Below are 17,881 nucleotides of genomic sequence, written 5' to 3'. Positions count from 1 at the left end.
TGGGTACTTTTATACGATTTTATTTTTCTAAAACATTTACGGTATCCTAAAAAACTGTTCATTACCTTAAAACCAGTTTTTAAAATTAGGAAAAGTTATTACTAAACTCCGAAATATCTTATTAAATATTCCTCTCTAGGGTACTTTCCACTTCGTTTCCCCTTTACTTTCTGTGATTCCTATTTAAACAAAACCCCAGAGCCGGAGATTCACAAAGTCTTAACAATCTTCTAAAGATGAACACATCTACGGCAATCAAGTTTGTTGCAGCGCTGACGCTCTGCTTCTTAGGTAATCAATCAAGCTAAACAAAAACCTCAAAAGCAATTACCTTATCGAAAACCCAACTCTCTACCTTTCCTAAGCTCTCTCGGCGAATGCCTTGCAAATTGAACCTCGCAGCAGTTGGGGAGCTGTGGCTGCCCGATCGCCTTCCAGGATAAATGGACCTGTGGACTATGTGATCATCCATCACTCGGACAATCCCAATGGATGCTCTACGTCCGATCAGTGCAAGCGCATGATCAAGAACATTCAGTCGGATCACAAGGGACGCAGGAATTTCAGCGACATTGGTTATAACTTTATAATCGCCGGCGATGGCAAGGTGTACGAGGGTCGTGGCTTTGGCCTCCAGGGATCACATGCCCCCAACTATAATCGCAAGAGCATTGGCATTGTCTTCATTGGAAACTTTGAGCGTACAGCGCCCTCAGCTCAGATGCTGCAGAATGCCAAGGATCTTATAGAGTTGGCCAAACAGCGTGGACATCTCAAGGATAATTATACTCTGTTTGGACATCGTCAAACCAAGGCCACCTCCTGTCCCGGAGATGCTTTGTACAATGAGATTAAGACGTGGCCTCACTGGAGGCAAAACTAGACTAGATACTAGATAGACTTTGAGATTTAATTATTAAAATTCAGTGTAACAGAAAATATAAAAGAAAAGAATGAATTTTAAGTGTTTTTTAACTAAAAAAATTGTTTTTATATAAAGTTTAAAAGATTTATTTACACAATTGCAGTAAGTGACAGGTCTTGGTTATTTTTTAAATGCAGAAACCTTTTAAAATTCTCTAAATTCTGCGATAACCCGACATCTTACGCAGCTCGTTCAGTAGATGTATTCCTGGACACGCAGTGGCCTTGGTCTGGCAATGACCAATCAGGGAGTATTTGGGCACAACCTGGCGACGCTGAACAGCAATGCTGATGAGAGTACGGGCAGCCTGCATCATCTGGGCAGGAGGTAAACCAACTAGAGGAAAAGAATGTATAATAAAGATTACCTAAAACTGATATTTAAAAATCCTTCAACTTACCCTGGAAATTTCCAATGAAAGCTATGCCAATGGACCGGCTATTATAATTGGGAGCATGCTCGCCGCGTATGCCAAAGCCCAAGCCCTCATATATACGTCCATCCCCACCAATCAGGAAATTATAGCCAATATCCCTGAATCTTCGACGCAAATGATCCGCCCGAATATTCTTCAAAGCCTGCTGGCACTGCTGAGGATTAAAGCACTGCCTCGTTGCCGTGTGATGGATGATGATGAGGCGCACAGGAGCTGCAAGCCTGGGCAGACGCGGTGAGAGCGGCACAGGACACCAGCTACTCCGAGGCACTATCTGACCCAAGGCCAGAGTCAGGCCTAGAGTGAGCAGTGACAGCTGTAGGAGAAGCTTCATGTTTGCAGATGATGATGGATAGCCAAGGCAAGCGACCTATTTATATACGAAATATCGTATATTTACACAGTTGTTTCTTACTTCTTGGCGATCAATGAATGGGATTGCAACATAATTCAACGAAGATTCCTTTGTTGTGGGCTTGCAAATTCCGCTTGCGTCACCCAAATATAGATATTGTTATTTAAGCCCTACCAAGCCATAGCTTTGTTCGATTCTCTTCTTTGGGAATGCACAAATCTGCCCTTGAATGCAAGGCGGGTGGCCCAAAAATGGCAACCCAATCCCAGAAATGGTCAACTGCATTTGAAAGTCAAATCCAAGTGGGGGGAATTGCAAGCTATAAAAGAAACTTGGTCAGGTTACGAGTGAACAGTGGCCAGCGATAGGGTGGCCCGGGCAGATTAACACCACCTGAAGTCACCATCATGAAGATTGTAAGTAGTTAGAACAGGTTGAAGTCCAGTAAACAATTCTAAATTCAAAAATCCTTCTCCCTTAGCAATCTGTTGCCCCTTTGGGCTACTTAGTGCTGATGGTCTTGGCCCTGTTCCAAACCAGCTTAGCAACTGCCGCGGGTACAGTGATACCGACCATTCCTGCAGCTGTTCCGGGTGCTGCTGTTCCCGCCACTGTGGTTCCCTTGGCCACCAGCCATCAATTTGTTACCCGTAATTGGAATCGTAATGTCTACGTGCCCACAGCAACATATCCTCCAAGTACCTACTACAAGTACAGTGGAGGATATCCCTCATATCCTCAGTATCCTGTCTACCATTATCCCTACACCTCCACATATCAGTACACCTATCCGTACTATTATCCCACATATAACTATGGTTATGGCTACAGGGGAGTGTGGTGAAGAATTACTATATGCTTTGGATATATATATTCCACCTACAATTTATTGTGATAATCTTCGATTTCAAAAGAAATTATGTTTGTAATCCTATGAAAATATATAAAAAACTTGTATAAAATAAAATACAATTACAACAAAAAAGGAAACTAAATTCGGAAATTTGTATGCCGTTGAAGTTTGCCATATGATAGTTTTTAGTTAGTTAAAAAGCAGCTTCAAACCAGGACTTGGCAGGGTTTTTTGTGGTTAACCAATTTTTTACATTTTATTGCACTTCAAACACTTCAACAAACTAAAGAATAATTATAAATAATTTCAAGTTAAAAGAAAAATGGAGCTGCTACACCAGGAGCAATCAATCGACCTGGCTGTATAAAACGATTAAGAGCAGGAGCAGCTGGAAATTGGCCTGTAAATGGTCCAGCCAAGAGACGAGCAGGAGCTGTTGGAGCATAGGCGGCATTAAACTGATTAAAGTAATCCAAACGTTGACTACTGGAAACGGCCAAGGGAGAAGCACTCAAAGGAACCCCTAAAGGATTACCTAGGGGAGTAGCAAACGGTGGTGCGGCATAGGCTGCAGCGGGGGCTTCAAAAGGAGCTCCAAATCCTGGATAGATTCTAAAGGGAGACACTGCTGGAATCAGCGAGGCAGCCACAGTTGGCCTGGCAGGCACAATCGCCAGCAAACCAAGCGAGATTATAATTAACTGGAAATAAGGTTTATAAACTGAAGGTGTAAATGGATTTTTAAGGATTCTGCTTACCTTTTGCTGCATTTTTAGGGAGATCAATGCTGCTGCAACTGCTGTCAATGCAGGCCAAAAACTGAATGTGCTTTCGTTTGTCTTGAAGCAAATAGTATTTTATAGTTTTTCTTAAGAGACCACAACCTAGCCCTGCTAATTGTCGCTCCAAATTGTCAAAGACTTGGCACCAAAAGTGGCCAACTAAAATTACAGGCATGGGCAAAGGCAAGAGCAGAAATTTGCCTATATGGTTTTAGACATTGCGTCAGAGCTGTGTTGTGTTAGCTTTAAAGGTTTCTATTTTAATAGAAATATGTTTAAGAACAGCAATTGAGAATTCTGATATTCACTTGTGATTCCTTAAAAAAAATCCCCAAATAAAACCCATTTTTATAATGCTTCTCACAGATTTTAATTAATAGAACCAAACCAGATGAGATGACAAAAAAATAAAATTCAATAATAATTGAAACATCTCTTGGTAATAACTATCGTTTTTTTGTATTAATTGCATTACATATTAAAGAATATGCTCGTATTTTGTATAATTATCGTATTATTATAATTAAGCTGCTTGATCGTTCAGTTTCATTTACGTATAAATACATATGGTGTATAAATATGTAGTTAAATCATAAAACAATTAAACTAGTTAGTTCGTTTAGAGCAACTTGAATCATAAAAATGATGCCAATAAAAGTATCCTAGGAATATTATAATATATATAATTATAATAATATATATTATAATTATGTAGTATCTGGTTTGCTCTAGCACAGTGGATAATCCTTTACCCTTTTATATATATCGAAGGGATTATACGACATCTAGCATAGGCCAATGATTAGTTGCTTTCGTTTAGTTTGGATCAATCTGAGTAGATCGATTGATGATTGGGGGACTCATGAGTATTAGCTGTGGAGTGTTGTTGGAGTTTTTTTTTTGTTTTGCGTTGGGTTTAACTTTAACAAACGCTTATTATTCACTATGGCTTTTGCGGGGATATATCTATATATACAATCTGTTTTAAAGGGAAAGGGGGAGAGGATCCGAAAGTCCCAGGATTGGCAAGGGCGGCAAAGAAATCCTGAGAGAGGGAGAGCTTTACGATATTACAAATTACAAATTGGTTATGGCATTTGATATTTAAGTTGACTAGATATAATGTGGCGACTGATATATATTTATATATATTATGTATATATCGTGGCGAATCCTCTCAGGAGTATTGCCCGCTCTCCCTATCCTCGCAATCCTCCTCCTCCTACCACAGCACATCGTAATCATACACATGCTCCGCCGAGGAGGAGGCTATAATCAAACACTTGACAAAGTCATCCAAGGTGCGCTTTAGTTTCCACTTCTTGGGTTTCCTTAGCACCAGCAGCTTGGACTTGGACTTGGGCTCATGCCAGGGACTAGTGGATGTGGACGTAGATCTGGTCGTGGGCTGTGGAGGAGTATCTTCCCGCTTCTGCTGAGGAACGGGAAGATTGCAGTAAATGGGATTGCGGTTCAAGCTCTGTCGTAGGCTTTGCAGCCTTTGCTGCTGGTAATAATGATTGAGGTTGGTCAGGTAGTTGAAATCCGTGTCGTTGACCACATCAATCTCCGCATAGTTGTGGTCCTCCTGCGGACAACGTTGACCACTGCTCGATGCCTGGGCAAAGAGTTGGTCAAATCACATGTTTTCATCGAACTTGGCAAAATTGGCGTCCTCGTTCCACTGGAATTTCCCTGCCTCGCCATCGTCCTGACCTTGCTCCTTGGTTGCCTCCTCTTGATCCGGTGACTTGAAGAACTCATCGTCTTCGAAGGGATCCTCTTGCTTCTTGGCAAATATATTCACCGATTCGGATTTCTTAATCAACTCCTGTCGCTGCTGCAATTTGCTTGTTCGCATATTCTGCTTTCGGGTCAGAGCACCCCCAGCTGCTGCTGCTGCTCCTGTTCCTCCGCCTCCTGACTCCTTCTCAAAATCAAAGGACGCCTTGGCAAAGTCATCTTCAAAGGCGGCATCATCAAACTGGGACACCTTGACATTGTCATCGAATCTTAGTTTCTGCGTAATCGGCGGCGTCGATGTGGGCGGCGTTTCCGCCTCAAATTGCTCACGTTTCTCGCGGTCCGAAAAGTCATTGGAGAAGCGGAAGAGGCTCTTGGATCCACCATTGTTATTCCCTGCACCAGACACAGGACCCGCTGGCGTAGAATTGCAACTGGAGGCAGTGCCAGCTGGTGCCGGTGGCGGTGAACTTTGATTGAAATCCGACTCAAAACCATCGTCAAAGTTGAACTTGGAGCTGGTTACCCCAGCAGAGGATTCGCCACCGCTCATCATTAGGTTACCGCCACCGCCAGGTCCAGTGCTACTGGCATTCGAGCGCGGTGTAGGTGTGGGAGTCTGTTCATAGCTGTCCACAAAACCATAGTCACTGTTGACCACGACGCCGCCGCCGCCACGATTATGATTCTGTCCCGGCAACTTGGCCAGCGAGGGGGGCTGATGGCGCTCTAGCTGCCTACGTTCGGACTCCAACATACGCTGGTGCATCTCATGACGTCGCCGATTCAAACGCTCAAACTTATCCTCATCCGTGGGCGGCTCATCATCCACATAGTCCTCATCATCATCGTCGTCGTCGTCATCTAGATCGTTACGCTGTCCTGGACATATGTAGTCATAGTTATCCCTTAGGCCGCCTCGACCATAACCAGAACGGGAGGGAAGTGGAGCAGCGGCAGTCACGCCCACTGTGGCTAGATCTTTGGCACTGCGAGCACGGGTCTTTTTGCGGAATCTAGGAAGAGAAATTGCAAGTTATTCTTGATTTCATTTTTTACATTTAAATGCTAGACAAACCTTCTTTCTTTCTCGCCATCCGAGGGAGTTTGTCCCAAGGCCGCCGCTCGACGACTCTCGGCCAGACGTCGCTCTGTTTCAGCAGCGCTGGCTGGACGCTTCCAGGATTTCTGGCCAGGCAAAGAGGGTTCTAAGGCATAAATAAAGATTATTTTAAAAATTGTTTCAAAATTGTTACATTTTAGAGAAAAATAGACCTACCCTCGCCATCCCAAGGACTAGAACCGCTACTCTTTCGCAGTCTTTGTGGACCCCCCACTGTTGCACTGGAGGGTAGCACCCCATCGCTGGGTCTCTGCAGACTACTCCTACCCACAGCCGCTCGCTGCTGGAAATCCTGCTCCGAATCCTGTTCATAGTCAATGTCGCCACTAATTCTTAGTTTCCCGGACGTTGTTGTGGGTTTACGCAGGGATCTAGTCTTCATTTGCTCGCGATCCCGCTCCCGATCCCTTTCCCTCTCACCACGATAATCATCGCGACTGTCCAGGCTGCCGTAGACATCGTTGCCACTGCCAAAGCTGCGACGTCGCCGGTTGGCGCTCTCGTACGACTCGAGACTCTCCCGATCAAAGGATTTCCGTTCATGATTTCGTTCCCTATCTCGTTCTCTATCGTATAAGTAATCCACGCCGCCTCTGCCGGGCTTGTAGGCCATGGGAGAGCGTCCGCCACGTTCCTCGTATACATTTTCGTACTCAAAATCGTAGCTGGGACGAGCGTAGTCACGATACTCACGCTCACGATCCCTCTCGCGTTCCCTGTCCCTGTGATCGCCACGATATTTGCTCCTAACCTGACCACGTTTGTCATAGATTGGAGGTGGTGGCCCATAGCTGGAGCGTTCGTAGGCAGCACGCTCAAAGGAACGGGCACGCGCCTGCTCAATCTCCTGCGGCGACCAGGTATGGTGGGCAGGATGATGGTACCAACTGGGTGAATCTGGAGGGAAGAGGTTAGAGTTCTAGTGAGACTGGAGGAGAAGAAGCTAGAGCAAGTGCTTACCCAGTTCAAAGTTGTCCCTGCTGCGGGATAGACCATGCTTGAATTTCCGCTGCTGCTGCTGTTGATCCCGGCGTGCCATAAACTCCGCATCGTAACTGCAGAGAGGGATTATAAAACATAAATTAAACTATAGATAAATTTTTTAAACTGATTATCCACTTACTCATAATCCTCATCGCAGGAGTTCATCCTTCTGGCATGTCGCATGTAATAACCATGTCTATCCGGCGGCATCTGCTGCTGCTGCTGCTGATGCGGATGAGCCATTTGGGCGGCAGCCATCTGTCGTCGCTTCAGATACTCCGGCGTCTCATCATCCCAGGGACTTAGATCCCTGGAAGATGAGGATGTCTGCTGGCGCTCCTTCTTAGCCCAGCGCCTTTGCTGCTTGGACCAACCATCATCCCGGGGATCCGAGCTGCAAGGCGACTCTACAGTGTCCGGCTGCGAAGTAGTGGAAGCAGGCGGTGGTGGCGGCGGCAGGGTTAACCTCGCCTTACCCCTGGCCTTTGGTGAATCGAAGGTGGCCCAAGATTGCTTCTCCCTGGAGGCTTCCTTTTCCCTGTCGCCCATTTGCTTGGTGGCGGTATCAATGAGCTGCGACACAGCCGACAGTTGGGAGGGCACTGGCGATGGTATGCCCATGACGGTTGGTGGTTTCTGGAGCGGAATGGGTGAAGTGCTGACATCATTAAACTGCGAGGGCGTGTGCAGGCTAGGAGCTCCACGTGACGGAGCTGCCGAGGATGTGGCGGGCGAAATGCGATCTCGGGAATCCAACGAGAGATTGGAAATGGCCCGATGCATAAGCTCGTCGATTTCGATGTCGTCTTTGGTTCCTCCACCGGGAGCAGTGAGAACAGATAGGAATTTCTGATCTTGCTTGGGAGGCACGGATTGTGGTTGTGCCGGCTGGGACACATCCTCCGGATGGGGAGGAGCGGCATCTAGTTGCTGTGTGGATGTGGACAACTTCTCATACTGATCCTGTCCACTAACCGGTTCCGCATCCTTTTCATTGCTATCCAGACTGCTCTCACCACCAGCATCGGCATCCTCATCCTCGTCATCGTCGTCCACTGTCAAAGCGGATGACGAGGGCTCCGCTGGGAAGCCCCGACTGTCCACGAGACCATGACGACTCTGGGAATGCTGCGATTGATGAGCATCTTGATGATCCATGATCTGACGGAGGTCGTGGTCCTCATTGAATTCATCACTAAACTCGGGAAAGTCCTGCAGCAAATCCTTTTCCTTCTCCTGGGGCTGCAAACTGGCAGCTGACACCGCCGGCTTATCGAAGAGATTCTCCACCAGGATGATGTCCCTCAAGGCTGCATAACGATCCTTGGCCTGGGCCACCACCTCAGTGATTTTGGTATCAATCTTGGGCGCTGGTGTAACCTCCAATGCATCAATAGGTAGCTCTGGCCCCATATTGTTCACCTCCAATCCTCCTCCTTCGTGGATCTCCTTGATTTGCGTCTCATCGATGGGCGGTGGCGTTAGATCCCCCATGAGATCGGTTTCCTGCTGCTGCTGCTGCAGCTCCTGGTCTATAATCTCTCGGAATACAGCATACCGATCAGCCGAGGGCACTGTGGCCGCCACAGGAGATACACCTGGCATAGGCATCGCTGCGGGAGCTTCATTAAAATTGGCAAAATTGGCCACAAAGTTGGAGTCCATGGGGACCACCTCATCCTCGCCGAAAGTGTCATCAAACTTGGCCACAAAGGAGGTCTGCTGATCAAAGTTGACCTTGAAAACGGCCGCCGTGGAGGCTGCTGGAGCAGGTGATGGATTGGCTGGGGAGGATCTTCGCTCCTGGCTCTTCTCACTGGACAAATACTCGGAAAGGTAGGCTGTTAGCTGGACCAGCGTCATAGTGCTCAGCTTGCTGGCGGGTACATTTAGCTTCACGGCCAGGTCATCCATGCCCAGGGTGAGCAGCTGCGTCAGGGTGATGTCTGGAGCAAGGGTGGTGGAGCTGCCCTCGTGAGCTTGCTGTGCCTGCTGCGCCTGGGCTTGAGCCTGCAGGATTTCCGCCTTGTTTTCGTATATATCCTGAGGTCTTCCCAGAGATGCCTGTCGCTGCGGTCTTGCCCTGGCCGAAGATCCTTGGCTTGGGGGCGGCAGCAAAGGCGGTGGAGCCCCCAAAGGCGCCAAGTAATCATCTTCGGTGTGTCCTGGCTTTCTAGGCCTTCCCGGTCCCGGAAAACACCCATCGGAACGACCCACGCGTCGTGATGGCAATGGAATGGGCGGTGCATCTGAAAGAGTCCTCCTCCCAGTTGTAGCACTGCTATTCAAGTATTCATACCTCCCAGCGGTGGGCGGTGGCACGGGATTAGCGGGCGTGGGTCGGATCACCAGATCGCTGAACTGCTTCTTCGGCGGCAGCGGCGGCGGTTCCGAGTACGGAGCCGAGTCTGGACGTGGCGGTGGCTCTGGTGCCGCCTCTGTTTCGCTCAGGGAATCGCTCTCTTGCAAACGCCGCATATTAACACTGGAACCTATATCCGAACCGGATTTGCCAAAGGATCTCGACTGGCCAAACAAATGGGGCATCTTCTTGTTGCTAATACTGGAGATTACATCCAGGGGTCCACCGCTGCTCCCGCCACTTTGAAGGGCAGTCACCGAGGCTGTGGGTCTGTTCCTCACCGTACTTGGCGGCTGCTGGAGCTGGAGAGTATGCTGTTGCTGCTGCTCTTTCTCCGGCGGCAACTGTACCTGGAGTGGTCCATTGAATACGTTGGTCTTTGCTTCCGGTATCGAGGGAGCTGGAATCGCCGGCGGAGCCTCAAACTCAAAGGCATCCAGTTTGGCAAAAAGATCGCCCTCCTGAAACGGATCCGGATCACTCTTCTTGCGCGTGGGCGAAAACGGATCCGTATCTCTAGGCAACAGCACGGGATCCGCTTGCGGAGCCGCATGTGAGTGTGGATCCTCCAGCGTTGACGGTTCTGTGGTATAATAGTGGCCGGTGGGATTAGGCGGATTAGTGATATGGCCAAGCAATAGTTTTAGCTCGGCGCTCGAGGGAATCGAATGGGAAATGGAAATGGCTGAGGGAGTGGGTGTGGTCAGGGAAAGGGAAGCTGAAGGTTGAATGGGAACAGTCGAAGGAATAACGTTAACGGATGACAGGAGCTGGCCCAGACTGGCGACGGTGCTAGCGGTGGTGGTTAGTGTGTTAGCCGAGTTCTGTAGCGGATTCCCTGCGGTGCAAGTGCAAACTTTAGAGAGATGCTCGCTCAAAACAAATTTTTTTGTTAAGCACAAAGAAAAAATTTGAATTAATTTAAAATTAATTTGTACATTTTTAATGCCAAAACTTTTTCTCTTTGCTTGAAAATGGTGTTAGTTAGGTTTTTCTTTTCCTCTTTTTGTGATTGGTTAGTACCTGTGGTGATGTTAGTAGCTGTGTTGGTTGTGGTAATGGTGGAGATGGTGGTGCTATCCTCCGGAAAGAGGCCATCCGTCTGGCCTAGGGTGAGACCACCCAGGCCAAGACCCGCCTGGCTGCCGGAGCTGAGCTCCTTCAGCAATTTCTTTGGTGGATTCTTTAGCTCTTGGAAGAAGTATTTCTTATCGACATACGGCCTGGTGCGTCCCGTGCCCAGCGGATCCAGATCCGTGAACGCATCTGCACAATGGAACAATATGGTTTGAGATTTGAGAGGAAAAAGCTTCAGAGTTACGGAAGGGAGCTTCCAAAATCGAAACAAAACTCAAAGATTGAAGAATAACTCATAAAGAGTTTAAAAGTATGAACTCAAGACGACTTTTTTGAAAGGATTCTGATTTATTAAGGAGTTAATGTGAGTGAGTTTTGGATTGGGGGAATAGGATGTAGGGTTTAAAACTAACAAAAACCACAGGTAACTAAATATTTAACTAAATTATATGGAAATAAAGTAATTCTGAGTTGAAATTCGTTAAAAGAGCTGCCGAGACAATGGAAGGGAGTAGTTAAGTTTGAAATATAGCAGATCGGGAGGGTTTAATTCTTAAACTTTATTGTCACAAAGATATAACAGGATCCTAGGACCAGAATATACTTTTCCGATAGTTTTTGATGCTCTGAACTCAAATCCAGTCTCTGAAAATGTCAGGTTTAAAATATTCAAACTTAAAAGTAAGATGCATACATTTTTTAAGCTCTTCAAAAATTCTTTGTAAAAGTATATTCCCGTAAAAAAAACCATTCATGTAAAGATCTCTTAAAAGAGTTCCCTATTCAAGCATAAAGTTCAGTTCAATTAAATTGACCCAGCCTACTCCCATATATCGTTCCCTTGGCCGGCAGACACAAATATCTCTCGTTCCATGTATCACAGACAGCTCTTTCATCGCTTAAGTGGCGGAAAATGTCTGATGACAAATCTCACAAAGCGACAGAATTCCACAAACACACAGATGACAACTTTAATAATGAGCACAAGATGGATGGAGAGACACCAGCAGGAGAAAGAGGGACAGAAATGAACTTTTAAAACTCACCCAGAGACAAGACCGTTGAGGCCTGTTCCTCGTTGCCTGAACCCGTTGACGTTCCCAGGGCTGAACCCATGCCCAAGCCCATATCCAGATCTGATAGAGGACCAGCAGATCCACCTGCCATCTCTGTTAGTTGCTGTGTGGGCGTGGCTGTTGATTCGCTGGAGGCCAAGGGAGCCATGGCCAACACGGAACCTAGAACACTGCCGCCAACTCCGACGCCGCTCACTACTTTCGTGGTGTCAAAGACATCATTCTGTTGATCCAATTCCTGCAGCCAGTTATCATCATCATCGTTATCCGCTGCTGCCTGCAAAGCTGTGGTGGCCGGAGACTGGGAGTTACTTGCTCCTGGGGGTGGCGAAAGCATTGCCTCCAAACTGGCCACCGTCTCCGGGGTCTTATTTGGAGGCTTGTGCCTATTACGTCCAGATTCGGGAGGTGGTGGCAGGATGCTGTAGGAGGGCACATAGATGAACGAGTCCCCAAAGGGATCGTCTTCACTGGCTGACTTGGCTAATGAGGGATGGCCACCACTGCTTGAACCCATGGTGGTGGGTTCATTGGGTGTAATCCGCTCCATCTGGCTGATACCCCTCTGCAGCGAGGTCAGCTCCTGCTCGAGATCTACCAGATCGGCCACGGACTCGGGAGAGATCTGTAAGTGTTGAGGGATTTTGTTAGTAAAAGACTCCGGCTTGGCTAATCCCTTGGATACTTACCTCCTTGGCTGCCGCTCCTGTAACCTTGGCCACATCCAGGCTTACGCCCAGCCTGCTTGTTCCATTGGAGGCACCGCTAAGACTACCCCCTAGCAGGCTTAGTGCATGCCCGGAGGCGACTCCTCCTCCGCTGGCCAAATCCCCGTGACCGAGGGATACGCCACCCAGGCCGGCGGCCTTCAGCGAGGACAGGGAGGCCAGCTGGCTGGCATGGTCGTGCAGGGACTTGCCCTGTATCTGCTGGCGTGCCATCTCAATCTCCTTCTTCTTAAGCTCGAAGACCACTTGGAAGAGATCGCGCATGGCCAGCACCACCTGGCTGGCCGCCTTGTCCGTCTTGATGCCGAAGAACCGATGCCCGCTATCTGGCGACCCAAAGATATAACCAAAGGCCCTGGAATCGGTCATATCCTGGGCAATGAAGGATATCTTATGGACAGGATGATGATACAGGGAGTCTCCTGTTTTCTCATCCCTAAGGCGGAGCCCATCGATGGTTACATGGATGGTTATCCGCTGCTTATGCTCGCCGGCGGCCCGGATGGCCATCTTGAGGTCCTGGAGAGCCTCCTGGCACATGCGGTCGCCACGGGCCTCGCCCACCTCCAGAATGCCGATGAGCTTTGCCTTGAACTGGACGCCATCGCCGAAAAAGCGTCCCGGATCGTTGCGATCTGGAAAATAGCAAATGGAAAGGGGTAAATAGTATTCCAAAATTAGTACCTGTGTGGGTTTTTGCTCAAAGGTGTGTTCGTATTTGGCTAATTTTTGTTTGACTAAAATGTTTTTTTAGGAGTGGGGCAGCAGTGGTCACTCGCTAGTTTGGGAAAGCCTTGAGTTTTCCGGGGTGCGGCTTATAGAAACGTTTTCTATAGTAATTTTTCTATATAGAAATAATTGAAATACCTTGCACTAAGCTTTGTTTTTTAAATAAATACACAAAAATCTTACTTTAATGTAATTTTGGTGTAAGTATTTGGCACTTTGCTAAAATAGTATCCTAATTTGTAGTTTTAAAATGCGCTTCCAATCATTTTCTGTATAAATAACTCTTCAATAAATATTTCATAGCCTCGGCATATTTAATTGGAATATACAGGCAAATGTGTGTGTGTTTTTAATAATTTATTTTCCAGGCACTTTAGTGATTTTTCGCTTGGCTGATCAATTTTCATCGAATGATCTCAATACTTAATGGATTTCAGCTATAAATAACTTTATATTTACTTGTATACAATAATTTTTTGATTGCATTTAGCAATTAATTTTGCAGTCGTTAATGGCTATCGAAAAATGTTTTATATAATATATATTATATTCTTCTAAAATCTTGCTTAAACAGCTGTTAAATAAATTACAATATTGCTAGTCTTTTTCCTATTTAAAAACTTTACTTATTCTTCCGGTTAAATGACCTGAATTTTAGTTTTCGGAAGTTTTTCCGCTTAGGCAAAGTCAAGGTCGTTGTTGGATTTACAGTACAGCCTCTTAAGAAAGGAAAATTAATAGTAATAAATTGGCTAAAACCTAAAAATCTAGTTTATGCTAGTGAATTTCAACACAAATAGTACAATTTCTTTTTTTTTTATATTAAAACACTGTTACAGTAAACTTTCTTGATTTTAACGGTAGCACACTATACTTTTATTTTTTTATTTTAATTATTTAAAATTTTATATGGTTATTAGTACCAAAATCCCCCATAAACTTCACTTTAAAATTAGGGTATTCAAGTTTTTTAAGCCTCATTCCCCTTAGCGAGCGACCACTGTGCTTGTTATTTGTATATATTGCTTCGTTTGTTTTTGCTAACGTTTTGCGTAATTCGTTTCCTCTACCGCGCCGCTGCCGCTGCCGCCGCCAAAGGTGCTGGCCAACGAGAGATTGGAGGAGGCTGTGGACAGCTTGGCCACCAGGGATTTGACCATGTTTCGCCAGCGGCTCAGTCAACACTGTTACCCGTCACCCGTTGTTGGAAAAGCGTTGGAACACCGCTCTGGAGTCACTCGAGTGTCAACAAATCACCGAAATCACTGCTGTCGCATTCTTGGTTCCACTTTTGTGTGTATTTGTGTTGACATTTCCATGGAGAGAAAGGAGAAACGGGTGGGCGGAGTGGGATGAAACAAATAGAGTGTACACAGAGGGGACGGCAAAGCAACGATTTTTCGCGACGTACGTTGTTGTTGCTGTGCATTTAATTAAATTCTAGGAGAGAACGAGCGCACGGCGGATCCGAGATCATGGAATGAATAAAACCGAATGAGAGAGCAGCACTAGCGATTCTCTCGCTGGACGACTGTCGCAGTTTGTTCAATTTAAATAACAAACAAAAACATACACGGACGCACACACACTCCCGCGCACACTGATTTCACTCTATTATTTGGAGAATTTCATGGTGGAAAACGCAGATATCTTTAGCGAATTGTTGCTGTTCGTTGTTGTTTTCCTTAAAATTTTTTTTTTTTAATTGCACCACCTGCCGACTGCGACGACGCCGGCGCAGCAGCTGGCCTATCGATATCTCAGCTTAGACGATCGATAGGTAAGCGAAAAATAGTGGTTTTTGGTCAATCGGAATTTAAAAAAGAAAAATAGCCAAACCAAGTTTAAAATATAATTTGAACTTACATTTACAAGGACTCGTTTTCTTGCGCAGCGTCTGCATTTTGCTCAGAAAAAGCTGATTGGCATTCGTGTAGTAATTCCTTTGGCCTCGAATAATGTTGCGTATAATGATTGTGCTTTTATTGCTAACGTTGTTTATTTCCTATTTTATATGTGGGACAACCGCTCTAACAGTATTTATCTTTATTCTTCGTTGTGTTTTCCCTTTTTACTGCCTTTGTGCTTCTTTGTTTACACTTGTCTTGCTGTTCGCATCGGCCGAGTCGAGTGTGTGTGTTGTTGTTGTTATTATGCCACTCGGTCGATTGTACACGCCGGCATCGGTCTCACTCGCACACACATGCGCCGATTATCGATTTTTCAATGGTGGCATCTGTGTGCGTGTTTATTTCCACTTTGCCTACTTTAAGGCGTCTCGGGGGGTGGGACTGGGATGCAATTACTACTACGCCTTTCATGATGCAGCGGAATATTTAGTCCTTTGGAATATACTTATTCGTTGTTCTTACGTTACGTTTAAATGGCAAAGGTTTTCTATTAATTTGTTTTTTTTTTTTTGACGTCGTAAAAGGGGAGCACAAAGAATTGAGTGACACACTCGCGTTTGAATTTTGCAGAGCAAAGAAAAATCCAATTCGACTCTTTCGCCTGCTATTTACACACTGTTTTATGCTTCACCCGTGCTCAGCACATCTTTGGCTATTGATTTTCACCGATTATTGTGGGTTTTTCGGTTTATTTAAGTCAAGTTAGTCATACGCCCTGAGGCTGCAGGACACACACAAAAAATTCGATAGTAAAGCCTAGTACTCTGACGAGAAAAAAACGCTGTATAAATTTAGACAGCGGCCAAACTCCATATAAAAAAAACGGTGTCGAAAAAAAAGAAGAAGAAATTTTAGACACGTCGTTTTTTTCGGTACTCTGACGACGAAAATGAAGCCTGCGAAAATTGAATGGCGTTGCCAGATCAAGATAGTAAACAGCTGATATCGCGCTGTCTAAATAATTCATTTGATTTATTTAGACACCCCTAATGGAGGGAAAGTTGAAGGAAAAAGGTGGCATTGATAGGGGCTGTCAAGGGGAAGCCCATAATATGGAATTTAACCCACAAAGGACATTTTAATGCCATATTTATTAATATTTTTAATATGTTTTTTTAATATTTGTTTACAAACAGCTGTCCAGTGTGACCAAGGAATGTCCTTAAACGCCATAAAAAGTACATTTTCATGGAATTTCCTTAATTTTTTTGGTCACACTAGCTCGGTAGCGAAATAAACAGCGATTCCGCTGTCTAATTTAGACAGCGGGTTTTTCTCGTCAGAGTACTAGGCTTAAAACTCCAAGGATACGAGGGTGGTGGGTGGTGAATTGCCGGGGACACCCTGTGCCGCAGCCGGTATGGCGGTTATCGGTGCTATCGAACACAGGTGATGGGGGACTTTTCCTCATATTTTCGTTGGGCCAGTGAAATTTCTAGCTTTTATTTCGAAATACGTTTCTTGGATCGAATCAAAATGCTGCGTTTTAGTTAGTTTTCATCAATTTTTATAGATTTAATATTTAAATCTTCGGGGCGAATGGCAAATGTTTATAAAAATAATAGAGTGACCACACTGCAGTCGCCTAAAATATACCTCGGAATATCGATAGTACCGGGGGACGAATTTTTAGAGGGAAAGCTTAGTGTTTTTTTTAACTTTTATTAGTATGTATAAAAAAACATAAAAATAAAAAAAAAACATTTGGATGTTTCTTCTTTATATTTTTATAAATTAACTGAATTTTAAAAATTTTGCGGGAGAACTGGATTTTTTAGGGGATTTCAACTATTTGAGATTTTTTAGGGGGAAAGCCACAGCAACACTGAGCAAATCACTCGGGTCACTCTAATCGAACGGAATCAAAAAAGTCGCGGACGAAACCGAATTCTTGGAAACTGCTTTTTAACCGATTTAATGCAGTTTATTGCTATTGAATAAGAGTTGAAAGTAAAGGCAGCACCAGTGTTGAAGTGACAACAATTTAAAATATATTTTACGGGTTTCTCTCGTATGTTTCTTGTCGCGCCTCCACCAAAAACCATATTAAAAAGCATTAAAATTCCATAATTAAACAAAATACAGGTCGCAAGGCTTAAAAAACAAAATTTGGAATTAATCACCTGCGCCGACTGCGACGCCAACGCCATTCTCTCTCGCTCTTTATTTTCGGTGCGCGCGTCGCTTTCTTACCCGCAGCGCAGCAGCGCAGTCGCAGCAGCTGAAAAATATTAACGAAAACACGGAGAAAAGTGTAAATTGAACAACGGGGCGCTGCGATTTATATAACACAAAATCGAAAACAACAAAACCAAGCAAACCTGTTATTAGCTGTTTTGTGTGCGTGCTAAACAAATTCTCGGCTTCAAAACAACACACACAAATATACTCTTCCAGAATACAAAAAAATACACAGAATAGTCGCAAAATGCAAAATTGATCGGGGAGAGCAGCGTAATCATCGTGTGTAAAGTGGAGTAGTGTCCCCCCATAAAATCGGCCAAAATAGTTAAGCAACAATAAGCATCCTTTGTAAATAAAAGTGCTATACATACACACAGGCTTACAACAAAAACGTAAGCAGCGGTAAAAACGAGAAGCAGGAGAAGAGAGGAGACCAACAACAGCAACACGATGAACAAGACCTGTGCGCGTTGTCAGAAGGTGGTTTATCCCATCGAGGAACTCAAGTGTCTGGACAAAGTGAGTAGCAGTGGTGTTCTATTTCCTCCAACTTGTATATTTCCCATTTAAATTCTGGGTTTCGCTTTTGTTTTATTTTTTATTATTTTGGTGGC

General features: G+C 45.2%; 6 protein-coding genes across 12 annotated transcripts in view; 3 read left to right on the top strand and 3 right to left on the bottom strand.

Moving 5' to 3' along the window:
* Positions 1-144: 144 nt before the first annotated feature.
* On the top strand, positions 145-958 carry PGRP-SB1 (Peptidoglycan recognition protein SB1). The gene is made up of 2 exons (XM_017174120.3): positions 145-291; positions 366-958. Exons 1-2 carry the CDS (start codon positions 237-239, stop codon positions 881-883), a joined length of 573 nt encoding a protein of 190 aa, XP_017029609.1. The 5' UTR covers positions 145-236; the 3' UTR covers positions 884-958.
* Positions 959-1,042: 84 nt separating this feature from the next.
* Positions 1,043-1,695, bottom strand: PGRP-SB2 (Peptidoglycan recognition protein SB2). Its single transcript, XM_017174121.3, has 2 exons — positions 1,326-1,695; positions 1,043-1,261 (listed from the first exon to the last, which is right to left on the bottom strand). The coding sequence occupies exons 1-2, from the start codon at positions 1,693-1,695 to the stop codon at positions 1,080-1,082; spliced, it is 552 nt and encodes a 183-aa protein (XP_017029610.1). The 3' UTR covers positions 1,043-1,079.
* A 114-nt stretch (positions 1,696-1,809) lies between these two features.
* Positions 1,810-2,560, top strand: LOC108079749 (uncharacterized). Its single transcript, XM_017174164.2, has 2 exons — positions 1,810-2,132; positions 2,198-2,560. Exons 1-2 carry the CDS (start codon positions 2,124-2,126, stop codon positions 2,558-2,560), a joined length of 372 nt encoding a protein of 123 aa, XP_017029653.1. The 5' UTR covers positions 1,810-2,123.
* Positions 2,561-2,880: 320 nt separating this feature from the next.
* On the bottom strand, positions 2,881-3,555 carry LOC108079703 (uncharacterized). The gene is made up of 2 exons (XM_017174109.2): positions 3,328-3,555; positions 2,881-3,270 (listed from the first exon to the last, which is right to left on the bottom strand). The coding sequence occupies exons 1-2, from the start codon at positions 3,337-3,339 to the stop codon at positions 2,881-2,883; spliced, it is 402 nt and encodes a 133-aa protein (XP_017029598.1). The 5' UTR covers positions 3,340-3,555.
* A 656-nt stretch (positions 3,556-4,211) lies between these two features.
* Positions 4,212-16,572, bottom strand: Dab (DAB adaptor protein). 5 transcript variants are annotated; one of them, XM_017174259.3, is made up of 10 exons: positions 16,384-16,572; positions 15,040-15,839; positions 12,406-13,079; positions 11,687-12,341; positions 10,587-10,829; positions 7,341-10,401; positions 7,178-7,272; positions 6,374-7,114; positions 6,173-6,302; positions 4,212-6,110 (listed from the first exon to the last, which is right to left on the bottom strand). In XM_017174259.3, exons 2-10 carry the CDS (start codon positions 15,074-15,076, stop codon positions 4,991-4,993), a joined length of 6,756 nt encoding a protein of 2,251 aa, XP_017029748.1. In that variant the 5' UTR covers positions 15,077-15,839; positions 16,384-16,572; the 3' UTR covers positions 4,212-4,990. The 5 variants fall into 5 exon arrangements, with proteins under 5 accessions (XP_017029748.1, XP_017029751.1, XP_017029747.1 ...); XM_017174262.3 differs by lacking the exon at positions 10,587-10,829 and having other exon boundaries at positions 7,341-10,146; positions 16,384-16,569; XM_017174258.3 differs by lacking the exons at positions 15,040-15,839; positions 16,384-16,572 and adding an exon at positions 14,219-14,886.
* A 382-nt stretch (positions 16,573-16,954) lies between these two features.
* The window catches only part of Lasp (LIM and SH3 domain protein Lasp), a 29,091-nt gene continuing 28,164 nt past the window's right edge, over positions 16,955-17,881 (top strand). Inside the window, exon 1 of one of the 3 annotated variants that reach the window (XM_017174271.3) lies at positions 16,955-17,786. In XM_017174271.3, coding sequence (XP_017029760.1) covers positions 17,718-17,786 — 69 coding nt within the window. In that variant the 5' untranslated portion in view covers positions 16,955-17,717. The remainder of the gene's footprint in view (positions 17,787-17,881) is intronic. The other 2 variants (XM_017174272.3, XM_017174273.3) reach the window with 2 other exon arrangements.

This window comes from Drosophila kikkawai, chromosome 3L (genome assembly GCF_030179895.1).
Source record: "Drosophila kikkawai strain 14028-0561.14 chromosome 3L, DkikHiC1v2, whole genome shotgun sequence".
NCBI lineage: Eukaryota > Metazoa > Arthropoda > Insecta > Diptera > Drosophilidae > Drosophila > Drosophila kikkawai.
Note: the sequence above shows the minus strand (reverse complement) of the source record. Positions and strands in the feature narration are given on the sequence as shown.